This window comes from Chanos chanos, chromosome 4, assembly GCF_902362185.1.
Source record: "Chanos chanos chromosome 4, fChaCha1.1, whole genome shotgun sequence".
In the NCBI taxonomy this organism is placed as follows: domain Eukaryota; kingdom Metazoa; phylum Chordata; class Actinopteri; order Gonorynchiformes; family Chanidae; genus Chanos; species Chanos chanos.
In genome coordinates, this window is record NC_044498.1 from 48,906,764 (window position 1) to 48,929,367 (window position 22,604).

The 22,604-nt window shown below is 40.5% G+C and overlaps 3 protein-coding genes across 4 annotated transcripts; 1 reads left to right on the forward strand and 2 right to left on the reverse strand.

Moving 5' to 3' along the window:
- Window positions 1–1,881: 1,881 nt before the first annotated feature.
- Window positions 1,882–7,369, reverse strand: ankrd2 (ankyrin repeat domain 2 (stretch responsive muscle)). Its single transcript, XM_030772406.1, has 10 exons — window positions 7,298–7,369; window positions 6,437–6,544; window positions 4,857–5,022; window positions 4,390–4,493; window positions 4,201–4,299; window positions 3,210–3,308; window positions 2,943–3,041; window positions 2,694–2,792; window positions 2,318–2,426; window positions 1,882–1,965 (listed from the first exon to the last, which is right to left on the reverse strand). The coding sequence occupies exons 1-9, from the start codon at window positions 7,367–7,369 to the stop codon at window positions 2,334–2,336; spliced, it is 939 nt and encodes a 312-aa protein (XP_030628266.1). The 3' UTR covers window positions 1,882–1,965; window positions 2,318–2,333.
- Window positions 7,370–8,608: 1,239 nt separating this feature from the next.
- Window positions 8,609–12,620, forward strand: st3gal7 (ST3 beta-galactoside alpha-2,3-sialyltransferase 7). 2 transcript variants are annotated; one of them, XM_030770632.1, is made up of 7 exons: window positions 8,609–8,734; window positions 9,126–9,285; window positions 9,538–9,661; window positions 10,002–10,327; window positions 10,834–11,020; window positions 11,255–11,395; window positions 11,764–12,620. In XM_030770632.1, exons 2-7 carry the CDS (start codon window positions 9,161–9,163, stop codon window positions 12,019–12,021), a joined length of 1,161 nt encoding a protein of 386 aa, XP_030626492.1. In that variant the 5' UTR covers window positions 8,609–8,734; window positions 9,126–9,160; the 3' UTR covers window positions 12,022–12,620. The 2 variants fall into 2 exon arrangements, with proteins under 2 accessions (XP_030626492.1, XP_030626493.1); XM_030770633.1 differs by lacking the exon at window positions 8,609–8,734 and adding an exon at window positions 8,815–8,988.
- A 540-nt stretch (window positions 12,621–13,160) lies between these two features.
- hps1 (HPS1 biogenesis of lysosomal organelles complex 3 subunit 1) lies at window positions 13,161–20,641 on the reverse strand. Its single transcript, XM_030772564.1, has 17 exons — window positions 20,525–20,641; window positions 20,116–20,250; window positions 19,436–19,578; window positions 19,203–19,311; window positions 18,928–19,088; window positions 18,476–18,578; window positions 18,264–18,333; window positions 18,008–18,063; window positions 17,674–17,841; window positions 17,206–17,385; window positions 16,545–16,621; window positions 15,907–16,038; window positions 15,293–15,358; window positions 14,690–14,834; window positions 14,146–14,259; window positions 13,691–13,773; window positions 13,161–13,337 (listed from the first exon to the last, which is right to left on the reverse strand). Exons 1-17 carry the CDS (start codon window positions 20,639–20,641, stop codon window positions 13,175–13,177), a joined length of 2,022 nt encoding a protein of 673 aa, XP_030628424.1. The 3' UTR covers window positions 13,161–13,174.
- Between the last annotated feature and the right edge of the window lie 1,963 nt (window positions 20,642–22,604).

Sequence of the window (22,604 nt, forward strand, 5' to 3'; positions counted from 1 at the left end):
ATACCATCAGCTGGGATCACTAAGAAAAGTTCAACATTTTAGTTCTTTTTCCCCATTTCACACTGAAATGATGGATTATTTTGTAGAGAAAAAAAAAAGAATTAATTAGAGAAAATTAATTAGAGAAAAAAAAATTCTTTAGGAAAATCAGTGAATATGCAATTTTAATATGCTCCCGAAGCTATCACACAGCATACAAATGCTGCATGTTATTATTTTCTAAACTGCCAATGATGTTTTTATACATTTCCAACCAATTTCCAAATGGATTGAGAAGTGATGAGCAAATGATGAAATCATTTGTGTGTCTGTAACTGTTGAGCACACCAGGCCTGCTCTGTGTGACCTGCAATGCCCTCTTGTGGTCAGTGAGCTAAATACATGCTGACCAAGCCTTTCTTTTATCTGCTGTAAGAATTTATATCCATGAAACATTAGTTATTCAAAATGTCTAAATACTTTGCTACACAGCATTACATCCACATTTTGTCTGATTACCTGTTCCCTTCAGACAGCACCATGAAACAGACAGAGAAAGTGATATACGGGGAACATGAAAGGACTGATTTCACCTCAACACACAAAACAAACAAGCAATAAGATATTTTCTGATTTCCATTTATTGGTTTCATTTAATATTAAATAACAGGCTCCTACATCATCTCAATCAAGTGTGGTTATAAAGATAAATGAATCTAGCAGGCTCAGATGACAGAGGCTGACGGAAGGGGTGGGTCGTTCTCCTGTATAGCATGTTGACATTGTGCCAGATTCACCGAGGTCAGTGTGTGAACCAACATGTGCAGGACCAAGTGCTCTTTGGACAGATTATACCACTCATTCAGTAGCTCGTCCCATATGTGTGTGTGTGTGTGTGTGTGTCTGTGTCTGTGCAAGATCCCATTCAAAAGCCAGGATAAAGTTTTACAACCCTCACAGTGGGTTCTGGGTTGCTTGTGTTGGTTTGTTTGCCGTGACTACAGGTTCACGGCTGAGATGGGAACACCTGGTCTTAGATCAGTTTTTAAAGGCACTGCATAAGCCCGGCAGTGACAGCTGATCTGTGTATCCCACAGAGATGTATCAATTTCTCCCTGTGCGCAATCTAGTCCCTGATAACACCAGGAAAGTATGTCCACCCGTGCGCCCTCTCCCATCCCCCGGAGTTAAGTCGGTTGTGAAAGCAGAAATCCCAACTACAAAGCATGAAATCTTAGCAATTCAGCATGTGCACACGAACCAGCAGACGAAACATTTTGTCATGGCAATACAACGTATGGAAACCAAAAATACAGCCACAACACAAGAATTCAAAACACTAAACATATTTCATCAACAGCTGACAGTTGTGTCAGTGATGAGTTTACCTGGATCATGTCTTTGTTTTTTTTTCTTTCTGTAATACATTCTCTTACTCCCTGATCTCTGGCACTGTACACAGCCACACGCATGTTAAAAAACTATACAAGTTCAAATAAAACACAAAATAAGCTTTTGGGCTTTTTTTTTTTTTTACCTTTTTTTACTTTTTGAGTTAGGTTTACTTCAGTATTTAGGTGGAATGGGCAAACATTCCAGTATTACATTTTATATCCTTTTTTCCCCCCTTTAACACATTCTAAAGTTAAAATCACACTTGATCTTTGTCTTACTATTTGCTTAGTATAATTTCTTCCTCTACAGATAAAACCGTTATTCACCAAACCCTAAACACAAACATGAAAGCGACGCTGACATTATAAATATCTTGTCAGGGGCAGAAAGTTCTCTGCTGAAAACAGACATCATTTCTGTCCTCGGATTAAATCGGTGCCCATCACGGCCATGGACGTCCGACCATTAAAATCAGTGGAGTGTAGGAAGCTGTTCCCGAGAGGGTGGCGTGAGTGGATTCCTGAGTTAGTCTGTGTGCTTGGGACGCGTCGTAGCAGCGTCATATCCGTTGAACTACTGAGAGACAAAACTCTGCAGAATAAGACACACACACAAAAAAGCTTTGATTCCTTTCATCTCACAGTAATTCACACCCTTAATTATTATATCACACAAAAAAAGAGAAATTAAAAAAAAAAAAAAAGTCATGCAAACGTTTAAACACAAATCGTTAAAACACATTTAAAGAACATCATATGAGGTATACCTGTCACTGAGGGCCTTTTACTTTTTGAGTATTTCACAGTTTAACATGTAACTAACAGTCTTTCTATGTAAAAACACACAGACAATCAGAGCAGCAAAGCGAATTCAATTATGAAAATGTGGCCATAAATGTATTATCCTTTCTGCTTTTAAGAGGGACCCTGGAATATGTTGATACCTTGAAAGCTGTCCTATCAAGCCACCTCCATCATTTGTTCCAGTTTCTCCAGTGTCTCTTTTGTGTCAAACTGCCACAGTTTCACCTGCTCAGTGGCAGTAATACCTTCCTGCAGTGAACACATAAGAAGAAACTCAGTACTGATAGAAACTCAGCCATCTGTACTGATCTCACGATCATCAGTCTGTCACTGGACTGTCTGCAGTATAAAACCGTACAGGATGGTATAAATGGAAAAAAAAAAAGCAATAGTAAAATCAGGTCCTCCATCATGGACGAAATATTTTGGTTGAGAGATAAAATAATTGCCAAGATGATGTTTTCTGTCACGTCAAAACAGTTCAGAATGATTTGCATCAGTTTACGTGGTACTTACGGCATTCTTGATTTTCATATCTGCTCCCGCCAGTATAAGAAGTTTGACTATTTTGTATCGGTTCAAACGGACTGCGTCATGCAGAGCGGTGTCCCCTTCCTTGTGAAAAGATGTAAAACTCCCGTGCTTATTTACAACGTATAAATTAAAAATTAAGGTTTAGTCTTATTAAATCTAATACACAGATATAACAAAATTACGCAATCAAATGAATGAAACTCCTCTAACAATTAGTGAAAGATGGCGCACCCAATCTTTGGCATTCATTTTAATTCCACTGGCCAGGAGACGTTCGACCACATTGCAGTGGCCGGTCCTGGTGGCCACATGTAATGGTGTGCTCATCAGCTGCGGATAAATTATAAACAAATAAAAACACACAACGCAATTGATGACAATGCATTTCAGCTGCGTTAAATTTGTTAAATAGCGTTTAATACATTGAGTAGGCCATACACGGTAACACGCTCGTATAGTATATAAGGCATTGCTTAAAAGAAGAGAAATTTCGGTTACCGTGTCTCTGACATTTAAGTCAGCTCCTCGGCTCTGAAGGACTTTGAGAGCCCCCAAACTACCTCCCCTGCAAGCCCAGTGGACTGCTCTACAGTCCAGCTACGAAAAGGGGGGGGGGCGGTATTTCAGTTCAATGAATCTGAAATTCATATATTCATTTTATAATATCTTAGCTTAAATTTTATATCTTCATGTAACTTGCTTCAAATGTTAAAGAGTTGGGTGTACATTTTCAGAACACACAAAATGCACTGTTTCAGGGTGGGATCATTTGCTTTTAACCTCATTCTATGCAATGTGACTGAGTGTTCAAGTTGGCTTCTTCCTAAGGGTAGCAAACATGTTGTACTTAATATTACATTACTGAAATAAAAACTAGAAACAGAACAAGACAGTCAACTTGTTTTACATGAGGTCCTTTCAAAAGTTTGCCCATCTCTTTGTCTGACTGCAATTTATGGCAATTAGCAAAACTGCTACCAAACTAGCTAATAAACAAGTAACTATAAAGCTATCTACTATGAAGTGAAACTGGGATTAAAAACTGTATAAACTGAACCTGTAACCTTGCATGGTTGTGTGGTAAACAACTCTTTGAAATGGACAAACAGTGGTTGACAAGCAAAGTAAACTGCTGACACCATTATCCCTCACTAAACACATGTGCTAAAATTAGCAAGGCAGATTTACAGTTAAAGGATGCAGTTAGGGATGCTGTTAACCTAGATAACTGGTTGACTGATAGGACACTGCATACAGCTATGATCACATTTCATGAATGTATTTGCATTGAATCTTAATATACAATAACTAGCGCAGTATTTCGGCCTATTTTACGCCAGGTGGTTCTGCAGTTTGGAGCATTATGTTGTGCTGCCCATCCCTGAACTCAGAGAGAAGATTTTAAGATCAAGGTAAATGGAGTTTCAACACTTCCTGAATGGGAACCATATGATTTCACAGGAGCCCAGTCATTCCTTGTGTGTCTCACCCGGTCTTTAAAGTTGATATCTGCTCCTTTGTCCAGTAACAGCTCTACAATTTTCACGTGACCCTCCAGAGAAGCTCGATGAAGCGCTGTCTTTCGAAACTGGAAAACATTCAAACATTTCAAGACTTGTTAATGAAGGGATTAATCATTGTTAACATTTCAAAAGTTTCATTGGCGCATATAACATACTTCATCACAGATGTTGGGGTCGCCTCCATTCTCCAGGAACATCTCAATCACTTTGAGATTTCCTTCTGTAGCTGCTTTCAAGAAGTCAGCAGTATCAACAGGCCCTTTCTGAGCAGACAAAATACGCAAGCTACTGATTGTCACATGTTGGACAAAAAACCTTTCATGATTGTTAGAATGCATGTAAAATGTGATTGCACGAGGTTGGTAGGGCACTAGTATCAAACTAAGTCACTCACTGACTGGAAAGTTGTGTGTTTGAGTCTCCAGCTTGGCAGCTGTCTGCCAGTTTGCAAAGAGCTCTGACACACTGTTCTAGTCACTCTGGGTGAAAGCATTAGTCAAATTAGGAGGTATTAAAGAGTATATTCTGTATAGTATTGTCTTGAAACTACACGAGTCCTCGTTCCAGAAAGAATTCTTATCTTAATCACTTTAAGCAATGAACCACTTAGAGATAAATGTACAAATTAGTGTATTCACCGCAGGGATATCAACTTTGCCCCTGGAGTTGTTCTCTTCCTTCTTCCTCGTCTTTTTCCGCCTGCGTAATTCACTGACGTTCTTCGCGCCTCCCAGATCAATGATCTCGCACCGCAGGTCAGAAGACGTCTTCCTCACCCTCTCCTCCACCTTCACCAATGTAAGAGTACCATCAGTAAATCAAAGACGTCTTTCTTCATCAGCAAAGACATTTACACTGACTTGGACTCATACCACAGTTTGTATCACAAAGCACATAAGCCTAAGAACTCCTGTTGGTCTTTTTACATCCAACTTTACATCTAATTAAATTACTATAATTTAACAGAGTATACAAAACGTTTCGGTTAAATAATTCTCGTAAAATAAAGAATAGAACAGACCATGACTATTGCTTTGCCTCTCCGTAAAGCCAAAGAAAGCTATGTGAAACTAGATGGTTATTGTCAGCTTCATATCAGGTTAAAGCACCAGTTGACCTTGCGGCCAACAGCAGCTTAACTGTGTAATTAAAGACCGTTGTTTTTAATAACTGTACCAAGAAGGATCAGGTATAAAGAGAAATGCAAAAGGGCGTGAGCTCGGCCTAATGAGACCCAGCAGGTTAACTACAATATCTAAAATGTACTTTGTAAAGATAAGTGTGGAATGAAAATATTTCTTGGAATGTCTGTGACAGTGTGTCATTTGGCAATAGACAACATAAAGATGTAACCGTCACTGTGTCAAACTGTATATAATAAAAATAGAAGCACTACAGGCGTTAAACAAAACTCTGATGCAAATGTGAACTCACAGGCTTGAAACATGAGCGGAAACAGAGTGTCTTAAACCTTATCCTGAGCTTAAGAGCATAAAACACACAAAAATATCCACACTGAGAGAACTTTTTGGAACATAGCGCTCCCAACGTAAAATGGAGTCACTTTCCTTCGGTGTCACCTGTTGAGAGCAGTGGCCAGGCTTGGATTTACTAGGGGCTACTGTTACGGGGACTCTTAACGGACTTCTCCTTGGCTTTGTGCAGCCTGAGTGAGAACTATGACTGAGTAATTGTGGCACAGTCCGGGCATTTCTGGCAGCTGCGTGGCTAATAAAACAGGCAGGCGGCAGGGAGAGCGCTGGCCTTGTAAAAGACGAGATGCCAGAGTGTTGAGTTTGGGCAATGATGGCGTTAATGGGATCTGACATTCAGATAAACGAGAGCTGTCAGCCACACCTCACACTCGCCGCTCGAGATGAGATGAGATGAGGATCATTTTAAAATGACGACTTTGTCATCAGCGAAAAGTGAGTGTGAGCGAGTTATACTCTCTAATAAACATATAAACATGGCTATGCCCTGTTACTCACACATTCGTACCACCACTTGCGAAACTGAGGTTAGTGCGTATGCAGACGAGATTGTGCTAGTTTCACATGATTTCAAACACAATATCCTTCAGCGGGATATTCTTCAATGTGAGGTTTCCGCTATTGATCTAAACCTTGTGCGCTTGCTGAAGTTTGTAAAGAAGTTGCTGGCTTGCAAACTTCTGTGCCCTGCTTTGCTTCCGCCAGTCACCTGAATATCAGCAACATTTTGACTGAGGGAATCGTCTCTCTTCATTAGCTCTTGTCCAGAGATGTTCACTCTTAAAACACCCAGCTTACGTGCACGAGCTTGGCGTCTCTGTAAAAATGCCAGAATGTTCCATTTACCACATATCAACTCATGGGGCTATTTCATATGCTAACAACAAGCGAATTCTTTGACTGAAAATAGTGAATGTGAGAATGTGACAGTAATTAATATAAAAGGGGTCGGCAAACATGACCTAACAACAGATTTGCGTTTCTGGAGATTTCTTGCCATACCAGTCACAATCTAAAAAGTGTCAGTGGATTATTTTGTTCATGTGAAACATTATGATTGAGAAATATATTTTTCTTGGCTAAAGAGCCGCAACAAGTAAGCACTACAGACATGTGGTAGAAAACATAAAGATAATTGCTGAGAGTCAATTAGAATATGGTTCCAAGTCCTGAATAAAACATTGTTGAAACATGACAAGTCCCCATTGAGGTAACGAAACGAATGCAGCTCTGAACTTCAAATAATGCCGTGCCACTCGAGACATAAATAAGCACTTAATCTGAGCTGAATCAGCATTTAATCTAAAACTAATCTAAGATTTGCAGTTACCATAATATTAGCCTGAATAGCACATGTGCTACTCACGTAGGTCTCTAAAACAGGGAATTCTTAACATTACAAAACAACTGAAATTGTGATTTGAATGCAGTTTACAAAATCCTTTGTTTAGATGGTTGGTCGGTTATTTTTTTTATATATATTACCAAAATATCTGAGAATTATTCAAATGTGTTCAAAATGTGTAACCTGTTTCATTTGAACATGATTTTTCAAAAAATGTTCTCTTACCTCCTCCTTCTTATCCAAGACTGCTCTCCTGTCAATGACAGTGGTAGTAGCCCACAGGACATCTTCATCCATCCTGAAAAATTAAGACTGAGAAAACAACAATCTTTAAATTTCTAACCAGAATAAACAACAGCGTACGCACTGTACCTGTAACCTGTCACTATAATGTAATTAATGGTCAATGGACCATCAAAAACCTTTTAATAACCTGTTACAACCAAAGAAAAAAATATCTATTGGCATAATCATGTATCTATGACTAATAAAGACTGTGTTCCTGTCTACTGTATGAGTTAGGGATAGTGTTTTTGGGGTGGTGGCAGGGTCCTCTTATACACCACAAGCGGAATGCAAAGCCTATGACAAGCATTGTGTGACAGGTGTGCGCAAGAAGCGACTGCCACAAAAGCACATGACCCGCTTATGTACCACGATTACACGGTTCACGGTTCACATCGCGGCCGCTCACCTCCGCTGACCTGTACCGTGCCAAAAACCCTGGAGCCTCACTTTTACAAGAGTGGAGGACTAATAAACACACTGTTTCGGGGGATTACGTTATTTATAAGTGTTTCATTACCGTCAAGTGATACCTTGTAAATGCTTGTTAGCTCCATACCACACGACAGCCAATCACAAAGCAACCACATACTTTGAATTGTACAAGTGCTATTTTGTTTATAAATGTGGCGCAAAAACACATTAAGATAATTGAGGGATTATTACAGTGATTGTTTACAAGTAACGCCATGAAACTGTTTTAATTGTTGCTTAAAGCCAAGGATGAGGAGAGTGGTCTAATGAGGCGAGAAAATTTGGTGTGTGTATCACATCGTGTTCTCGTGAAGACCACCCACACTGTAATTTCAGCCCATTAAATACTGTTCTTGACACGCTGTGCCAAAGAGTAGCAAAACAAATGTATTTATATAATTTTGAACCCATCTCAGCGACAGTAAACAAACAAATAAACAAATAATGGACATTTCTTGACTATTCATAAGTATCTTTTTCCGTGAATATCCTCGAATTCTGTAACGATTAGTGAAGGTAACGTGACCTTTTGGGTTTAGTCATCACGGTTTGAGGTGGACACGTCCAAAGTAAAGCATGCTTTGGTTTTTGGTTCTCTATTTAGTTTCAAAATGTTGTTTTCAGTTTCGTATTTATTCAGGAAAACGTCGTTTTAAAAGGTGAAAAGAATAGCAGCTCAAGGTTGCGGTGATAGCAGTGTCCATGAGTGAGTGTCATGTTTATGTGACACAAAAGGTGAATCATTAACCATCTCGGGAGAGGAGGAGAGGGGAGTGAGACGGATCGTCAAACACATTGTGTAACAGAGCAACGTGAACCACAAGAATAGTCAGAGATATATATATTCAACACAAATATGGCAAACTCTTTCAGCTAACACAAAATAAACAACTGAAAATGAAGGTAGGCATCGCAAAAATATGTTATACCAGAGTTTCTGTTTCAGGAACCGGTTTTCTTCCGCCTGATAACGGTGAGCATATATGTATATTTAACAGAAGGAGAGAACATGTTCAAGAGGAAGCGGCTGAATGTTCAGGAAGAAGAAGCTAAATTATGTTCTAGTTCTCGAACTGAGTTCCGTGGATGCATTTTACAGTGTTTTGCCTTGTTGAAAAATGAATTCATGGTGACTGCCTAAATATTAACCCTTTGAAGTGAGTTTTGTTTCCTTTATTCCGGCAGTTGTATGTGCTTTCATTTTTTTGTCAAATAATCCCAGTTTGTCAAAGGTCTCATTTATGTAAGAAATAATACAGCTTGTTGTAACATATTGTGTGTATTTGCGTTAAAGGTTGACTTGTGAAAAGACGAATCAACGACTGTGAAATGGTTCATTTAAAAGGTCTCTTTGTTAACGATCATGAGGAGGGCAGCACACCACTGTTGCCCGAGGCGGAGAGTTACTCGTTTCAGCACAGAAGGGCAGAGTCCAGGGAGATTTTCCTTGGAAGGTGAGTTAATAACTTATATGGATATAATGGCTCCATAGCAACGTGACGCCAGTCAATTTTATGACACCGTCACTCCGTGGGAAGTCAAATTGATTAAAATAAACAATTTACGTAATTATGTATTCAAAGCATGTAAATGTTGGGAATACCGTTTTTTTAAAGGACATGACCCTTAAAAAATGAACTGAGTTACTGAGTAAGCGATGATTCTGACCATACGTTTGTGATATATTTCTTTGTCCATATTACTAGGGGAAAGAACCTTGTCCTGAGCATTTTTCTACTGTTGGGTTCCTACTCAGCAATTCTTATCCCTGCTTATCTGCCAACGACACAGCCTAACTGGGCAAATGAGAGTTTTTCAGAAGAAGCCAAGGTACCACGATACATTCCATATGAAACCAAGAACAGAGGACTTCATATTTAGCAGAATCACTTTTGGAATTACATTGTTTTACTGTTTTGACAACTTAATTCAAAACAAACATATGCACGTTTATTGTCTACAGTCAAACACACTGAAGGTCGTGATAGTGACAGTATCATGAGTGAGTGTCAGGTGTGTCTGAGACAGTGGGTGAATCATTAACAGCAAAAATGATAGTACAACGTAAACTGAAAGAGATTAAACTTTAAAAAAAAGAATGGATGAGATTTTTATTAAGGACATTATTAGGCATATTTTGTGATCTCTGGATCTCCCATGTTTCCTCCAGGCTCTGCTGAACCAATCTGCGGTTTTGCTGTCCCGGGTCTGCCAACCTCAGTGGACCAGAGACAGGCTCCAGAGACTGGCTGCGCTGTCGGACCTCCAGGAGATTCCCGTGTTTCTGCAGAACGGGAATGAAGATGAGGAGCTGCCCCCTCCGATGGGTCTGCAGGGCACTGGAGAGATGGTCAACCGAACCCTGAGCACCCTTCCCAAGACCAGCCTGCCTTCCACTCCAGAGACGTGCAGGAGATGTGTGGTGGTTGGCAGCGGGGGGATTCTGCACAGCAAACATCTTGGGGCGCACATAGATCGATATAATATAATTATCAGGTAAACTCAAGTGTGTGGAGTTTGCATGTTCTACCCAAGTCTGCGTGGGTTTCCTCCTTGGAGCTCTGGTTTCCTCCCACAGTCCAAAGACATGCAGGTTAGGTGAATTGGAGACACTAAATTGCCCCTAGGTATGAATGTGTGTGAGTGTGTTTGTGTGTCTGCCCTGTGATGGACTGACGACCTGTCCAGGGTGTTTCCCCGCCTTTCGCCCTATGAGCGCTGGGATAGGCTCCAGCACCCCCTGCGACCCTAATCAGGATAAGCGGCTTAGATAATGAGTGAGTGAGTGAGTGAGGTAAACTCAGCTATATCGTCATAACCATGGAAACAGAAACGGATTTGATTTCAGGAATCGCAGAGGAATTCCATTTGTAATGGAAGCGGGAAGGGGAAAGAAAAAAACAACAGCATTTTGACAGCTGCTTTGACTTTGTCAGAGTAATTCCTAGACAGGCGCTGAACTGATAGGAAAAAATAAAAAAAAACATCTTCATTCGTCTCAGGATGAACAATGCTCCAGTGAAGGGGTTCGAGAGGGACGCTGGATCCAGAACCACAATCCGCCTAATATATCCAGAGGGAGCCCCTCATTCGCCATGGGAGTACCACAACACAGAAATAGCAGCCTTGGTCGCATTTAAAGGCTTGGACTTTGAGTGGCTTACTTCTGTAGTAACCAAGGAGCCTTTGGTGAGAAGACATTGTTTTTCAAAGTTAAAATATACAGTGAAGTCATGTTAAATGTACTGACTGGTAATATTCACACGGCCACTGCAGCAAAGTTTGATCTGTAATTTTGAGTCTTGGAAGTACATTTCACTCATGAAGTTTTGCTGTTTTTGGATAATATTAGGCTGTATGCTGTTTATAAAATGAAAGGCAAGAGACAATTTTTTTTTTTTCTTTGCTCGATTCCCTTTCTAGAGCTGGTGGTCTAAGCTGTGGTTCTGGAAGAACGTGATAGATACTATTCCCCTCAAAGCAGAAAACTTTCGCATCCTGAATCCCAAAATAGTGTACAAGACAAGGCTGGTTCTACAGAGTTACGTCAAACAGCAGCGAACGGTCTGGTTTCCTGAAACTATTCTAAACAGAGTACAGAAATGTGAATTATGTTGTAATTTTCAGAAAAAAAACATAGGCGTCAGTATGATTGATGTATTAAATAATAGTAGGTTACTTTAAAAAAAAAAATTTAAAAAAGGAATCTCTTATATGGATTAGCCTGAGTCTACGTGATCAAACATCACAGTGGTGCACCAATACATGGACAAACCACATGCACTCCAACTGTAAGAAAAACTAAGCAATATTCCAGATAGACCAGATGTAAATTGTAACGTTGTTTGATAAGAGGCTTGACTGAATATAGCAGTTGCGCTTTCCTGATTGCCCGTTCATTTAAGATGATCCTTTGCGTTGCGTTGTTTTAGATCATACCCACTCTGGGTGCCACCGCAGTGGTTCTGGCTCTTCAGCTGTGTGATGAGGTGAGTCTGGCGGGTTTCGGCTACGACATGCAGCACCCCGGAGCCCTGCTACATTACTACGGGACCCTGCGGATGGACACTATGATGACGCAGGTGGTTCACGACGTCAGTGCCGAGACCTTGTTTCTGCGGCAGCTGGTTACCGAGGGAGTCGTGCACGACCTCACGGGAGGCATCTGCCAAGGGGCCAAGTGTGAGTGATCTCCGCGGAACGGGACGCACACGCACCTGGCTTCTCCACCCATACGCAGGGCTTACCAGTGACCACCTCAAGGTCAGGGTGTGGAAGAGCTGGTTGGAGGGTGGAAAGCCAAAGCACTAAGGACTTCTACAATCAGTTCTACAGTGGAGACCATTAGCAGTCGTTCAAGAGAAAAAAAAAAGTGTTTTAGGTGATTCTTTCATAACTATAAAATGTCACAGTTTACATTTCACACATTTTTTCAATGTAATTCTACTGGAATATTTTTCAATCAGACACATAATTAAAACTCAAAATGGCAACATCGTAAGTCTAGTACTATTAATTTCATAAAATTTCTCAGTGCTCTTTGAATCACTTCAGAAAGCAGATAAAGAGACTAATTCCATTTTCAGTGTTTGAACAATGAAGTCTTACATTTTATTAAGACTAAAATATTAAACAAAATCATTGTTGTCAAGAGTTTGACAGACTTTATGCAAATATATCGCCACAATCACAAAGTTAAAAGGTTGTTAACACAGACTGACAAATCATCTGGGCATCTGTGATACCTTCATGTAATTTTTTAAAAAATATTAAACGGTGATACCCGTAACACTTAAAATGAGTTCATTACTAAAGGTTTGTCCCAGGGTAAGTTTTTAAGTCAATTTAAAACATATTGGTGAAACTTATAAAAAAAAGAAAAAAAATCACAGACAAGTCATACAAATGACAAATATAGAGTGCTTAACAGAATGAACTCTATGACTGACATTTTCAGTAGTGATTAAAGAAAGAAACACTGAATGAACATGCACTGTCTGTTGTTTTCTGGAGGAAGTATGCATGCTCATTAGGCAAACGCCATACAAAGTGCTAGTCATAAACTGTGACAAACTCCACCTTATCTGTGAGTGCAACCTGGTCACAGCACTGTCTGTCTGTGGAGGAACGGAGGAGTTTAACTGGCAACTGAAAACAAGCTACATAAATTAGTAAAAGTCCAAAAGTGCACATAATACCTACCTACTGCAGGAGCAGAGATAAGATAACTGGTTTCGGTTGCTTTTAGTATGCGGCTATATGGGAGGATTTGTACAGAAGGAGAGACAGAGAGAGAGAGAGAAAAAGTGCAGTGTTTGACAGAGGGTTGTAAGGTTGGCTTGGCTACAGGAGGGGGATCCGTGAGGGCTCCCAGAGTTTGCGGGCCAGCTGACTGCAGTGCTGAAGGATGTACTCGCTGGGAATGACACCCAGGTGAACTGTCAGCAGCTCATAACACTTCACCACTTCATTCTGATGGCTCTTACAGTAATAACGCAACAACTTCCTGCAAGACCACGGCAGGGGACGGAAAAACAAAGACAAAGAGAAAGAAATGGCATGTTTGTTTGAATATGAGTCTGAAGTCTCTATTCATATAAATATATGTGTGTATGGTTAGAACTGTACAATAACTAAATTTTTCGTTTTGGTTAGGGACTCATGCTGTCCTTAAGCTTTACATTATAATTTAATAATTATACTCAGTTATATTTTATACTTAAAATCTCAATGCAGGACCTTATATTTTGAAAAACTCACTGAGAAATTATTTAGAAAAAAAAAACATTGTACAGGGTTGGCAAATGAACGTCTAAAATATTAAACTTATTTATTTGTTAATGTTATTTAAATAATCACCTGTAATAATCCCAGGCAAGCATTCCGATTGGAGCAGAGTCATCAGGAAGACTGGGGATATCTACCACTTCCAGTTTATAACCCTGCCCGAAAGAGAGGAGAGCCGTCCAACACACACCACTGTCTGCTGACCTCCTCCAGTTCCATACCAAACAGCAATATTTATTCCAGTCTGGCCATGTTTCAGAGGGGTTTTATACTAAATATTATACGTTTATTACAACATGGTCATCTCTTTAATGTAGCAGTCATATTCAGTAGAAACATATCTAAGAGGAATACATGACGTCTCTAATGACTAATATCTCAATCATTATTCACATTACGGCAGCATTGTTATCTTAAAAAAATGCATGATGTTGAAATGCATGTTTCATAACAACCGCATCCTCATAGTTTTTTTTAGTGGACAGATGAAATGACAGATATGATGGTGTTAAAGATAGGCCACAAACCGTCTCGTTCTCAAACCACAGGAAGTAGCAGAAGAAGTAATCTCCGTCTCGGAGGGTGACGGTGGTGTAGCCTTTCTGAAGGTATCTCCTGGCCGTCGCAACAAGCCCCCACACCTTACAAAACGAAGGAGACAGGAAAAAAGGTACATGTTATGTATGCTCCCCACACCTCCCCAGACGAAGGAGACAGCTGGAGCCTATCCCAGCGCTCATAGGGTGAAAGGCGGGGAAACACCCTGGACAGGTCGCCAGTCTATCCCAGGGCAGACGCATAGACAGACACACATTCATACCTAGTGGCAACTTAGTGTCTCCAATTTGCCTAACCTGCATGTCTTTGGACTGTGGGAGGAAACCGGGGCTCCCAGAGAAAACCCACGCAGACATTGGGAGAACATGCAAACTCCACACAGAAAGAATTGAGCCCGAGACCTTCTTGCTGTGAGGCGACAGCGCTACCCACTGCACCACCGTGTCACCCCTGCGATGGATCATTTTGTCTTTATTTTGACACAAACCCTGTGACGGTGCAGGGTTGAGGTACCTTGCGTTTGATGAACTGCGCCAGGGGACCTTTGCCAAGCTCCGAGGCAGTGCGATCGGTCACGTTCAGAGATGGGGCGATCATTTGACCGGCAGTGCGGTCAACGTAGATGAAGTGAACGAGACCGGGGAACTCTTCCAGATAAGTGAAACCGTTGTTAAGGCCAATCACATCCCGTGGTAATGAAGGAAAGAAGCAGTTCATTGAGATCAATATTAAGAGATGTCCAGCAGAGAGAAGATCACGTAGAGACCACGGTAAAAGAGGGATTTAAACAGCAGGACAATAGGTGACTAATAAAGCACAGTAAATATAACCATTATAAATGCAAGGAAACAGCAAGCAAATTATTGTGAACCATTTGCAGTAAGAAAATAAAAAGTAGCAGAAACTATTTTAGATATTTCATCTAAAATGGCAGCATATTGGTATACATTAATATTTTGATAAGCTACAATTTAGGAACATATATCAAACATCTACATAAACCCTATAAACATATTTACATGTACAACATATTAATTTACACTGTAGCATCACTGATCACTTTTGACAAACACAAGGAGAAAGACAGTGAGTCAACAGAGAACCACAGGAGGATATGAAACCATGGTGATATTCCTCTTGCTCTTCACCAACAGGAAGTCCTTCCAGTCCATCAGTTTTTCCCTACAACAGAGGAGAGAGGACACTGAAGAGTGCATCTTAGGGTAGAGACCAAGAGATCCACTCTCACTGTCAACAACTAACAATGTCAAAATTTATTAGAGACAAAGCAGGACAGATATGACTTCCATTACACTTTAGCTTGAGTTTAACCAGTATTCTACTGTATAAACTGGCTTGCTCGTCAATGTGTGGTATAGAGGCTTTTTGTCTTTGAAAAGTTTAACTTTTAACTCTGAATAGGATGTACATGTCAAATGCAAATCCACATAGAAGCTAATACATATCATTAGCTTCTCAACCGACATGTCGGATGTAAAGCAAGATTGTCCTGTTTTCAAATATGCATTTCATGTAGAACTCTCTAGAATCCTGTAGTACAAAAATAAATAAATAAGCAGTATGTTTACAATTCCACCCGTGGTGTGATGGCCTATGACCACCGATAAGGATTCAGTGAATCAGACCAATAGGCAAGGTGCCATGCATATCTAAACGTATAGTCTTGTTGATAGTGAAGCGATTGGGTGAGCAGTAAACCTGAGACGTACTGAACCATGCTCTGAGCCCGCTCCTGTAGACTGGGAGACAGTCGCTGGCTGTTGCCCATACACTCTGTGGCAAAACACTGCCTATACACACCACACAGCTGGATCTTCATGTTTCGACAGTAAGGCACCAACCTGCAACGCACGCCACCAAAAAGTAAAGCACACACGCCTGTTTTTTTTTTTCCCAAGAGAGCAGGGACTGATCGCTCGCTAAAAATGTCAAGATATAGATAGTGCTCGTTTATGAGAAGTCTGACCTACTCGGGGCTGAGTCAACGTTTTCTTATGAAAGGCAGCAAATCACGCATTACGTTCAACAAACAGAAACAATTGATAACATACGGAAAGAAACAAAATTGGTTAAAAATTACTGAGCATTACCAAATTGTCAAACCGTTTCTCTATACAAAGCGTTAAAAAAAAAACAAAACTATTTAAACATTGAGAAATATTTAATTGCAGACTTGACCCCCATGAAAGAGGAGAACCAGACATTTCGTACTTGTTTTAATGTGAGGCCACATTCCTAGGGATGTGGGAGTTTAGCAACATAATCTGTTCACTCAGCTCATCTGTCGACCTATCGTTATGTTCAGAGAATTTCTAACGGTGAATCTGTGTTAGAAAAACACACTCACTCTTTGCTGATACCAGGGCCTGATCTGGAAAATGCCCTGTTCTTGAACTCATTCCAGGCAGCCTGTAGCAGGGTGGTCTACGCACATACAGATGACAAAACACACATCCCATTTTATTCCAATGTGGAAATGAAGCAAAACTGATTAAACAGAAAAAGAAAATTATAGATCTAGAAAACCCATCTGGAAAAAGCAAACATATTTTATTTCTGTATTTTCTGTCAAGTGTTTACACATAAGATGTAAACTAACAAGTAAATGTAATATTATGGATCTCTTACTAATCTCCCTATTTAATACAGAATTGTGTGGCACCAACCCCATTGTGGGAGGAGAATTACCAAATGAATAAATATGAACATATCAGTTTTTATGACAGTAAGAAGGATTGCAACCAAGTCATTGAGATAAGAGGACAATAACTGTAAACTAAAAAGTCTAAAAATGGTAAAATCAAGAAAGCTTTGTGACAAGAGAGAGTGTCCCATCAGAGGAAACATTTTAAATCACATTCTTTATAAAGCTGCCCATCACTCATGTCACACAGCTGTCAAGTACTCTTTGAGGGCAATCCAGCAGTTCGTTCTCATTTCTCTAGGAGCATACTGGGATGGCACAACTGATTTTAACCTCTTGACCAAGACCCCCAACCCCCCCCGACCTGTACGTCCATGCTGGCCAGTGCGCGAATGAACTTCTCCAGTTTGGTGCGGAGGTCGTGAATGGGTGACTGACCCCTAAAGGCCACTGACCCCTCCTGCACCTCACCCAGCCGCTTCTCCAGCTTCACAAAAGCCTCCAGGTACACATACACTGATATAGCCACCTGGCTATTGGGGATCTGTGAAGGCAAAAAGGAACATTGAAATCAAGCAATTCTTGGACATGAATATTGTTTTTCCGGCTTTTTTTTGTCATTAAGAAAGTGGACTTTATAAGAACCTTAACAGTATAATTCCAAAACAGAGCTCCACATCAGCTTTCAGGCAGAAATATTTGGTTAACAAGAACTTATTTGACAGTATTTTAGATGTAGTTGTCTCAGTTTTACTTTAATTGCACCGTCAGGGAGAGCTACGATTTGAAAGTATCATATCATAATTTCGGTACAGAGAGACAGCGCTGTCACCTTGGTCAGGAGCACCAGTGTGATGCCAGGCCATAGTGGAAGGCAGTACATGGAATGAGGCATCATGGGAAAGCAGCCTTCCTTAGGCGTGGCTTCTAGGAAAACTCGGGATGGGGTCGCAGGGTCAGGAGGCGGGACCTCGAGTGTTTGCAGACTGTCCTCTGCCATCTAAAATTAAAAAGACCTTAGAAATGTGAGAAAGCAGTTCAGTTGAATAGGCCCTATTAATACATCTTTTATTAGGGGGAGGTTGGCCCTCAGACATCAGATCAGATTACTCAGGGCAGCACAAGAGATGTCAATGCCCACGGATGAGAGAGGACAGGTGGCTTACCTGAATGTCTGGATCAACAAACTGGAAAACAGGAGGACAATCTCCACTCATCTGACCTGTTAAAAACAACAGTTCACTCACACAATATCTCTAGCAGAGGCACTTGTCTGACATCATTTAACAAAGGAGATATTGTACAGTTACTCACTATCATCCCTCATTTTCTTTCAATTCATGGACAAGACACAAACTGACTCCCAAAACCAGGCTACATGCAAAAGGCCAACAGACCATGAAATTCAAAATGTGATCCTACCAGAGTCTTGATCAGTAGGTGATGGTTCTGGTGTGTAGAAAATTTCAGGTGCTGTATTGTGTTCCACATCCTATTAGTACACACACACACACACACACACACACACACACACACACACACACATTAAGTGAACTATGAAGGCATGAAAGACAGGAAAATGGATTTTGAATTCAGGAGGAATCCGATTAGGAGGTTGCAAAAAGATAACAAACCTCAGGGGCGGTTTCGTCAAGGTCGCTGTTGCTAGGATACAGGTCCTGCACCATGATGATGAGGGTCAGGAGGTCAGAGGTGGTAAGACTGCTGGCATTACGACTGTTGAGAGGGTGAGCCGTCAGAGAACACAATCAACTTATGTCAACTAGCAACACCAGCCGGCCGTGAGGGAAATACAAATTTTGTAGGAAGATATGACTTTTAGCTTGAAGGTCCTTATTTTTTTATTTCAACCATACCTGGTTCTATATGTCTCTTATCAATGCTCCCCTCAAAATTTAGAACTAAATGAGTTAAAAAATCTAATCGAAGTCATACGGTCATTTCAAAATCTTACAGAACCATCAAAACTTTATTTGAAGAATAAAGACTTCACATATGGATTTAGAAATGATACGATCTGAACTGGTGAAAGTCAGTGAGTTGGATAAAGCGCAACATTTCATACCTGGAGTAGAAAGCCAGAAGTTTAGTGTGCACCAGTATAAAAGCATGCAACACCTCCTCTCCAGCCCTGTCTGCACTGGTGTTAATCTGCTGGACCAGACGGCGCTCGAGAAACTCAATACACTGCTCACACAGAGTGGGATGGATTAGCCTCGCCACAGCCTGGCCGGGAGAGAGGGACAGAGACACAGATAGAGATTAAGTCACATTAACATGAGAAAATCCTCTCTTAATTTACTCATTTGACGTCTCACTGAACACAGAGGTCATACATACTTCCACTAAAAAGCTCTGGTCTTGCTCTCGTAAACGGCTGTATGTTTCAAGGAGGCTTTGCAGCTTCTTCCATATCCGGGTCCTCTGTTCCGTGTCTTGAGGGCGGAGTCTGACAAAAAAGGGGGGAAAAAAAAAATGTATTCCGTTCTACTTGATGAATCACTGAAAGCGTCATGAGATCATTAGAGTTGAAAACGACATTGCTACATAATACATGAATGCTCATTTCTCACTCTTTCCTCAAGAGGGCGCTGCTGAGCGTCATCATTCCAAACATGACCTGCGTGAGCTTTTTCATCACATAGATCTTTCTCTTCAGGTCTTCTTCACTCTCCTGCCCATCTCCATTTACAGCAATGTACAGGCACTCTTCAAACTTAAACAAAAAAAAACATATTATAGTACCAAGAAGAAACACAACCATTATTTCCTGAAAATTATGTTTACACGTAAACCTTCCAGGGTAGTCTGGGGTCTTTGCTTTGTAATTCCCTCATGCAAAGACAGAATTTGACACACAGGTGGTGGGGTAAGGGTGGGGGGGACTCTGTATATGAAATGACTATTTGATTCAAATACGTTTTGCTTGACATCTATTGTTATTGCTCCCTCTAGACAGGTGCTGCATTGTGAAAGGACAAACATTCATTCATTCATTTAAATATTTGTTAATTTATTTAGGTATTTAGTTAGGTATTCAGACTGAAAAATCAGATAATTACAGCCCTGACACCATTCTCTGTTTTAGCTATTTTATTGGCTGGATGTTTCAAAGTAAGATCACATTGCAGTCCATTTAAATAATTCAAATACTTATTGCATTTATGTTTATTTACTCAAAGGCATTCATTAGCCTATGGAAAGATGACAGTCTTCTACAGTAACTTAGCACAAGTCTGGCACTGTGGCCTACCTGATGCAGTACATAGACATGATTGTTGTCTGTAGTGAAAGAGGTGTAGCTGTCTCCCAATCTGTCAATCATGGTGATACAGGAGATGATGATTGGAGCGAACAGTGTGTTAAGGCTGTCCTCAAACGCTGGAGGCTAAAAGGAAATGAAACATTCAATATTTACATATTTAAGCCCGAACTGAATTATAGATGGACTCATTACAGAAAGTATCCCCTGCCTACAACGAACAAACTGTTTAGTTGCCCTTGCGATGAAAGCAGTGTTTACAGTTGTTAAAAAACAGTAATGCGTGGTTACGTTCATAAACATTTAGCAAACAAACATTTAGCAAAATATTTGGGCTATGCATGTCTTATGTAGCGTACAGTGAGTATATTGATACTGAATTAGTTAAGGTCAGTCTTACTCTTTCGCCCTCCTCTTGAGAAGCCCCATACTGTTCCCGAATCTTCCGTTCAAATTCAGCATCGGTCCAGTAAAACAGCACCTCTGCGCTTTCGCTGGCTACCAACAAACACTTCATCTGGGTACTTCTATTTTCACAGGCAGAGGGAAACTTTGCATAAATGAGGATTTTCACGTATCCTTCGCTTTCGCCGTCTCATTCACTCATGTTCGAAAGCCAGCAAAAAAAAAGGGCGGTGGTAAAATCCTTATTTCACGAAATTCCCTTGGACTTCCACAGATATGGGCTAACAGGTCAGAAATGTGTACAGAAATAGGCTCTCTCATACTTCTGAAGTTCAAAATATGGAACAAATTTCCCCGTCCTTGCCCTGCATGGTTTTCTAAGATGTAAACTCAACGAGAGGGCAAAGTCAGTTGACTCTAACTTAAACCCACTGCTCCTGCACTACGATTAATCTCCCAATAAGATGAAAGCGCTCGTGAGGGTTGTGTGCAGCACTAAAACTTTGCAGTCATAAGATGGGGCGCGTGAGCGACAATGAGAATAAAATAAGCATTCAATTAAGGTCAGCAGTCCCGTGCTTAACAGTGCCGACGAAACTCGGAGGCTTTGCCGATGGAAAGAAAGTGCACTCTACAACCTTGCTAAACGTGATAAACAGCGATCTAGTTTAAAATTGCAGTTTTCAACTGTTATGTCAGCAATTCAGTTCATCGTCAACGTTATCCTCGAATACCTCCCAGTAGTTTTCGACTTGTCCATCTTTTTCTGTTTTAAACAAACCTGAAACATTTTACAGAACAGATGCAACTGCTTACTTCCGTAATGTAACTTTGTGAGCGTCATGTGACTCGTGTAGCGTAACCAGGGCAAGCTGCGGAAGCCAAGAGCGAATGTAAGAGCGGATAAATGCGCCTAAAAACCGATTGTCTGGTGTGGACATGAGTGTAATGTCTGGAATGTAACTAAGTCAGGCAAACACATCATGTGCCGCAGCTCACGGGCGCATGACATGCCTATTAAATGCAGTTCACTTAGAGGAAGAACGCAGCGGTTGCTACTTACCAGAAATATGTCAGCGAATTCAAAGAGGACGAAAAAAAAAAAAAAAAAATTCACGGAGCACAAATCAAAGGATTGGTAGAACTGGAACAAATCCAAGAGTAGCACACAGCAAAGATGAACCTATCACCAGTGTCACGTCGTTCAGCAACGAAACTGCTCGTTCAGTTGGTTATTGCACTGCATCTTTCAATAAGTTCAGATATTAGTTTATATTTATAAATAAGTTCTACATTAACTTACGTCATGACATGATACATCCTTAAATGCGCAATATTTGTGATAAAAGGTCTACGGAATAATATAATTATATATTTTCTAAATCTGTTCTAAATGTGGACTGCTGATTGAATAGGATAACTACTGAATCTCAATACTGAGAGGTATTTCTGCTGAACCGTTATCACAATCTCAGCTCACGCACTGAAACCTAAATTGTAGTCACTTGACTGAAGTTTATTTTAAGTGGAATCATACAACTGCACTGTACAACATAACTTTCTTTCCATTCAGAATGTTTGCTATCAGCACTAATTCAAGACAAGTATTTATATTTTATGAACTTTCTTTTGATGAAACTGTCCCAAGTGCAGTCTGCAGTGTAATGTTATTAGGGCATTACCTAATCTGTCTGATCAGTGCGAAAAGGGTGACATTCACCTGAGCTTTATTTGAGCTGACTACTGTACACTTAGTGTAAACATTACAAAACCCACCATCTTGGCTTGGGGGGGGGGGGGGCTCCATTCTCCAAACAGGACAAAAAATATAAACAGTTTCACTGTGGGTTTGGTTACAGTTAGCATGGCTAAGAGGAGATTGTCACGCAAGGTACCTTGACTACACAACCCTCTTAGAATACAGTGCAGTATGATTCAGCCAAGTCAGAGATATTGACCGATGCTTTGGTTGCAGAAGAATGTGTATTTCAATGATTAATATCAGTAGCTTTGCACAACATTCTACACTTCTTGCTATTTCGATTTGTATCGCAATGAAGAATTGACTGTACTAG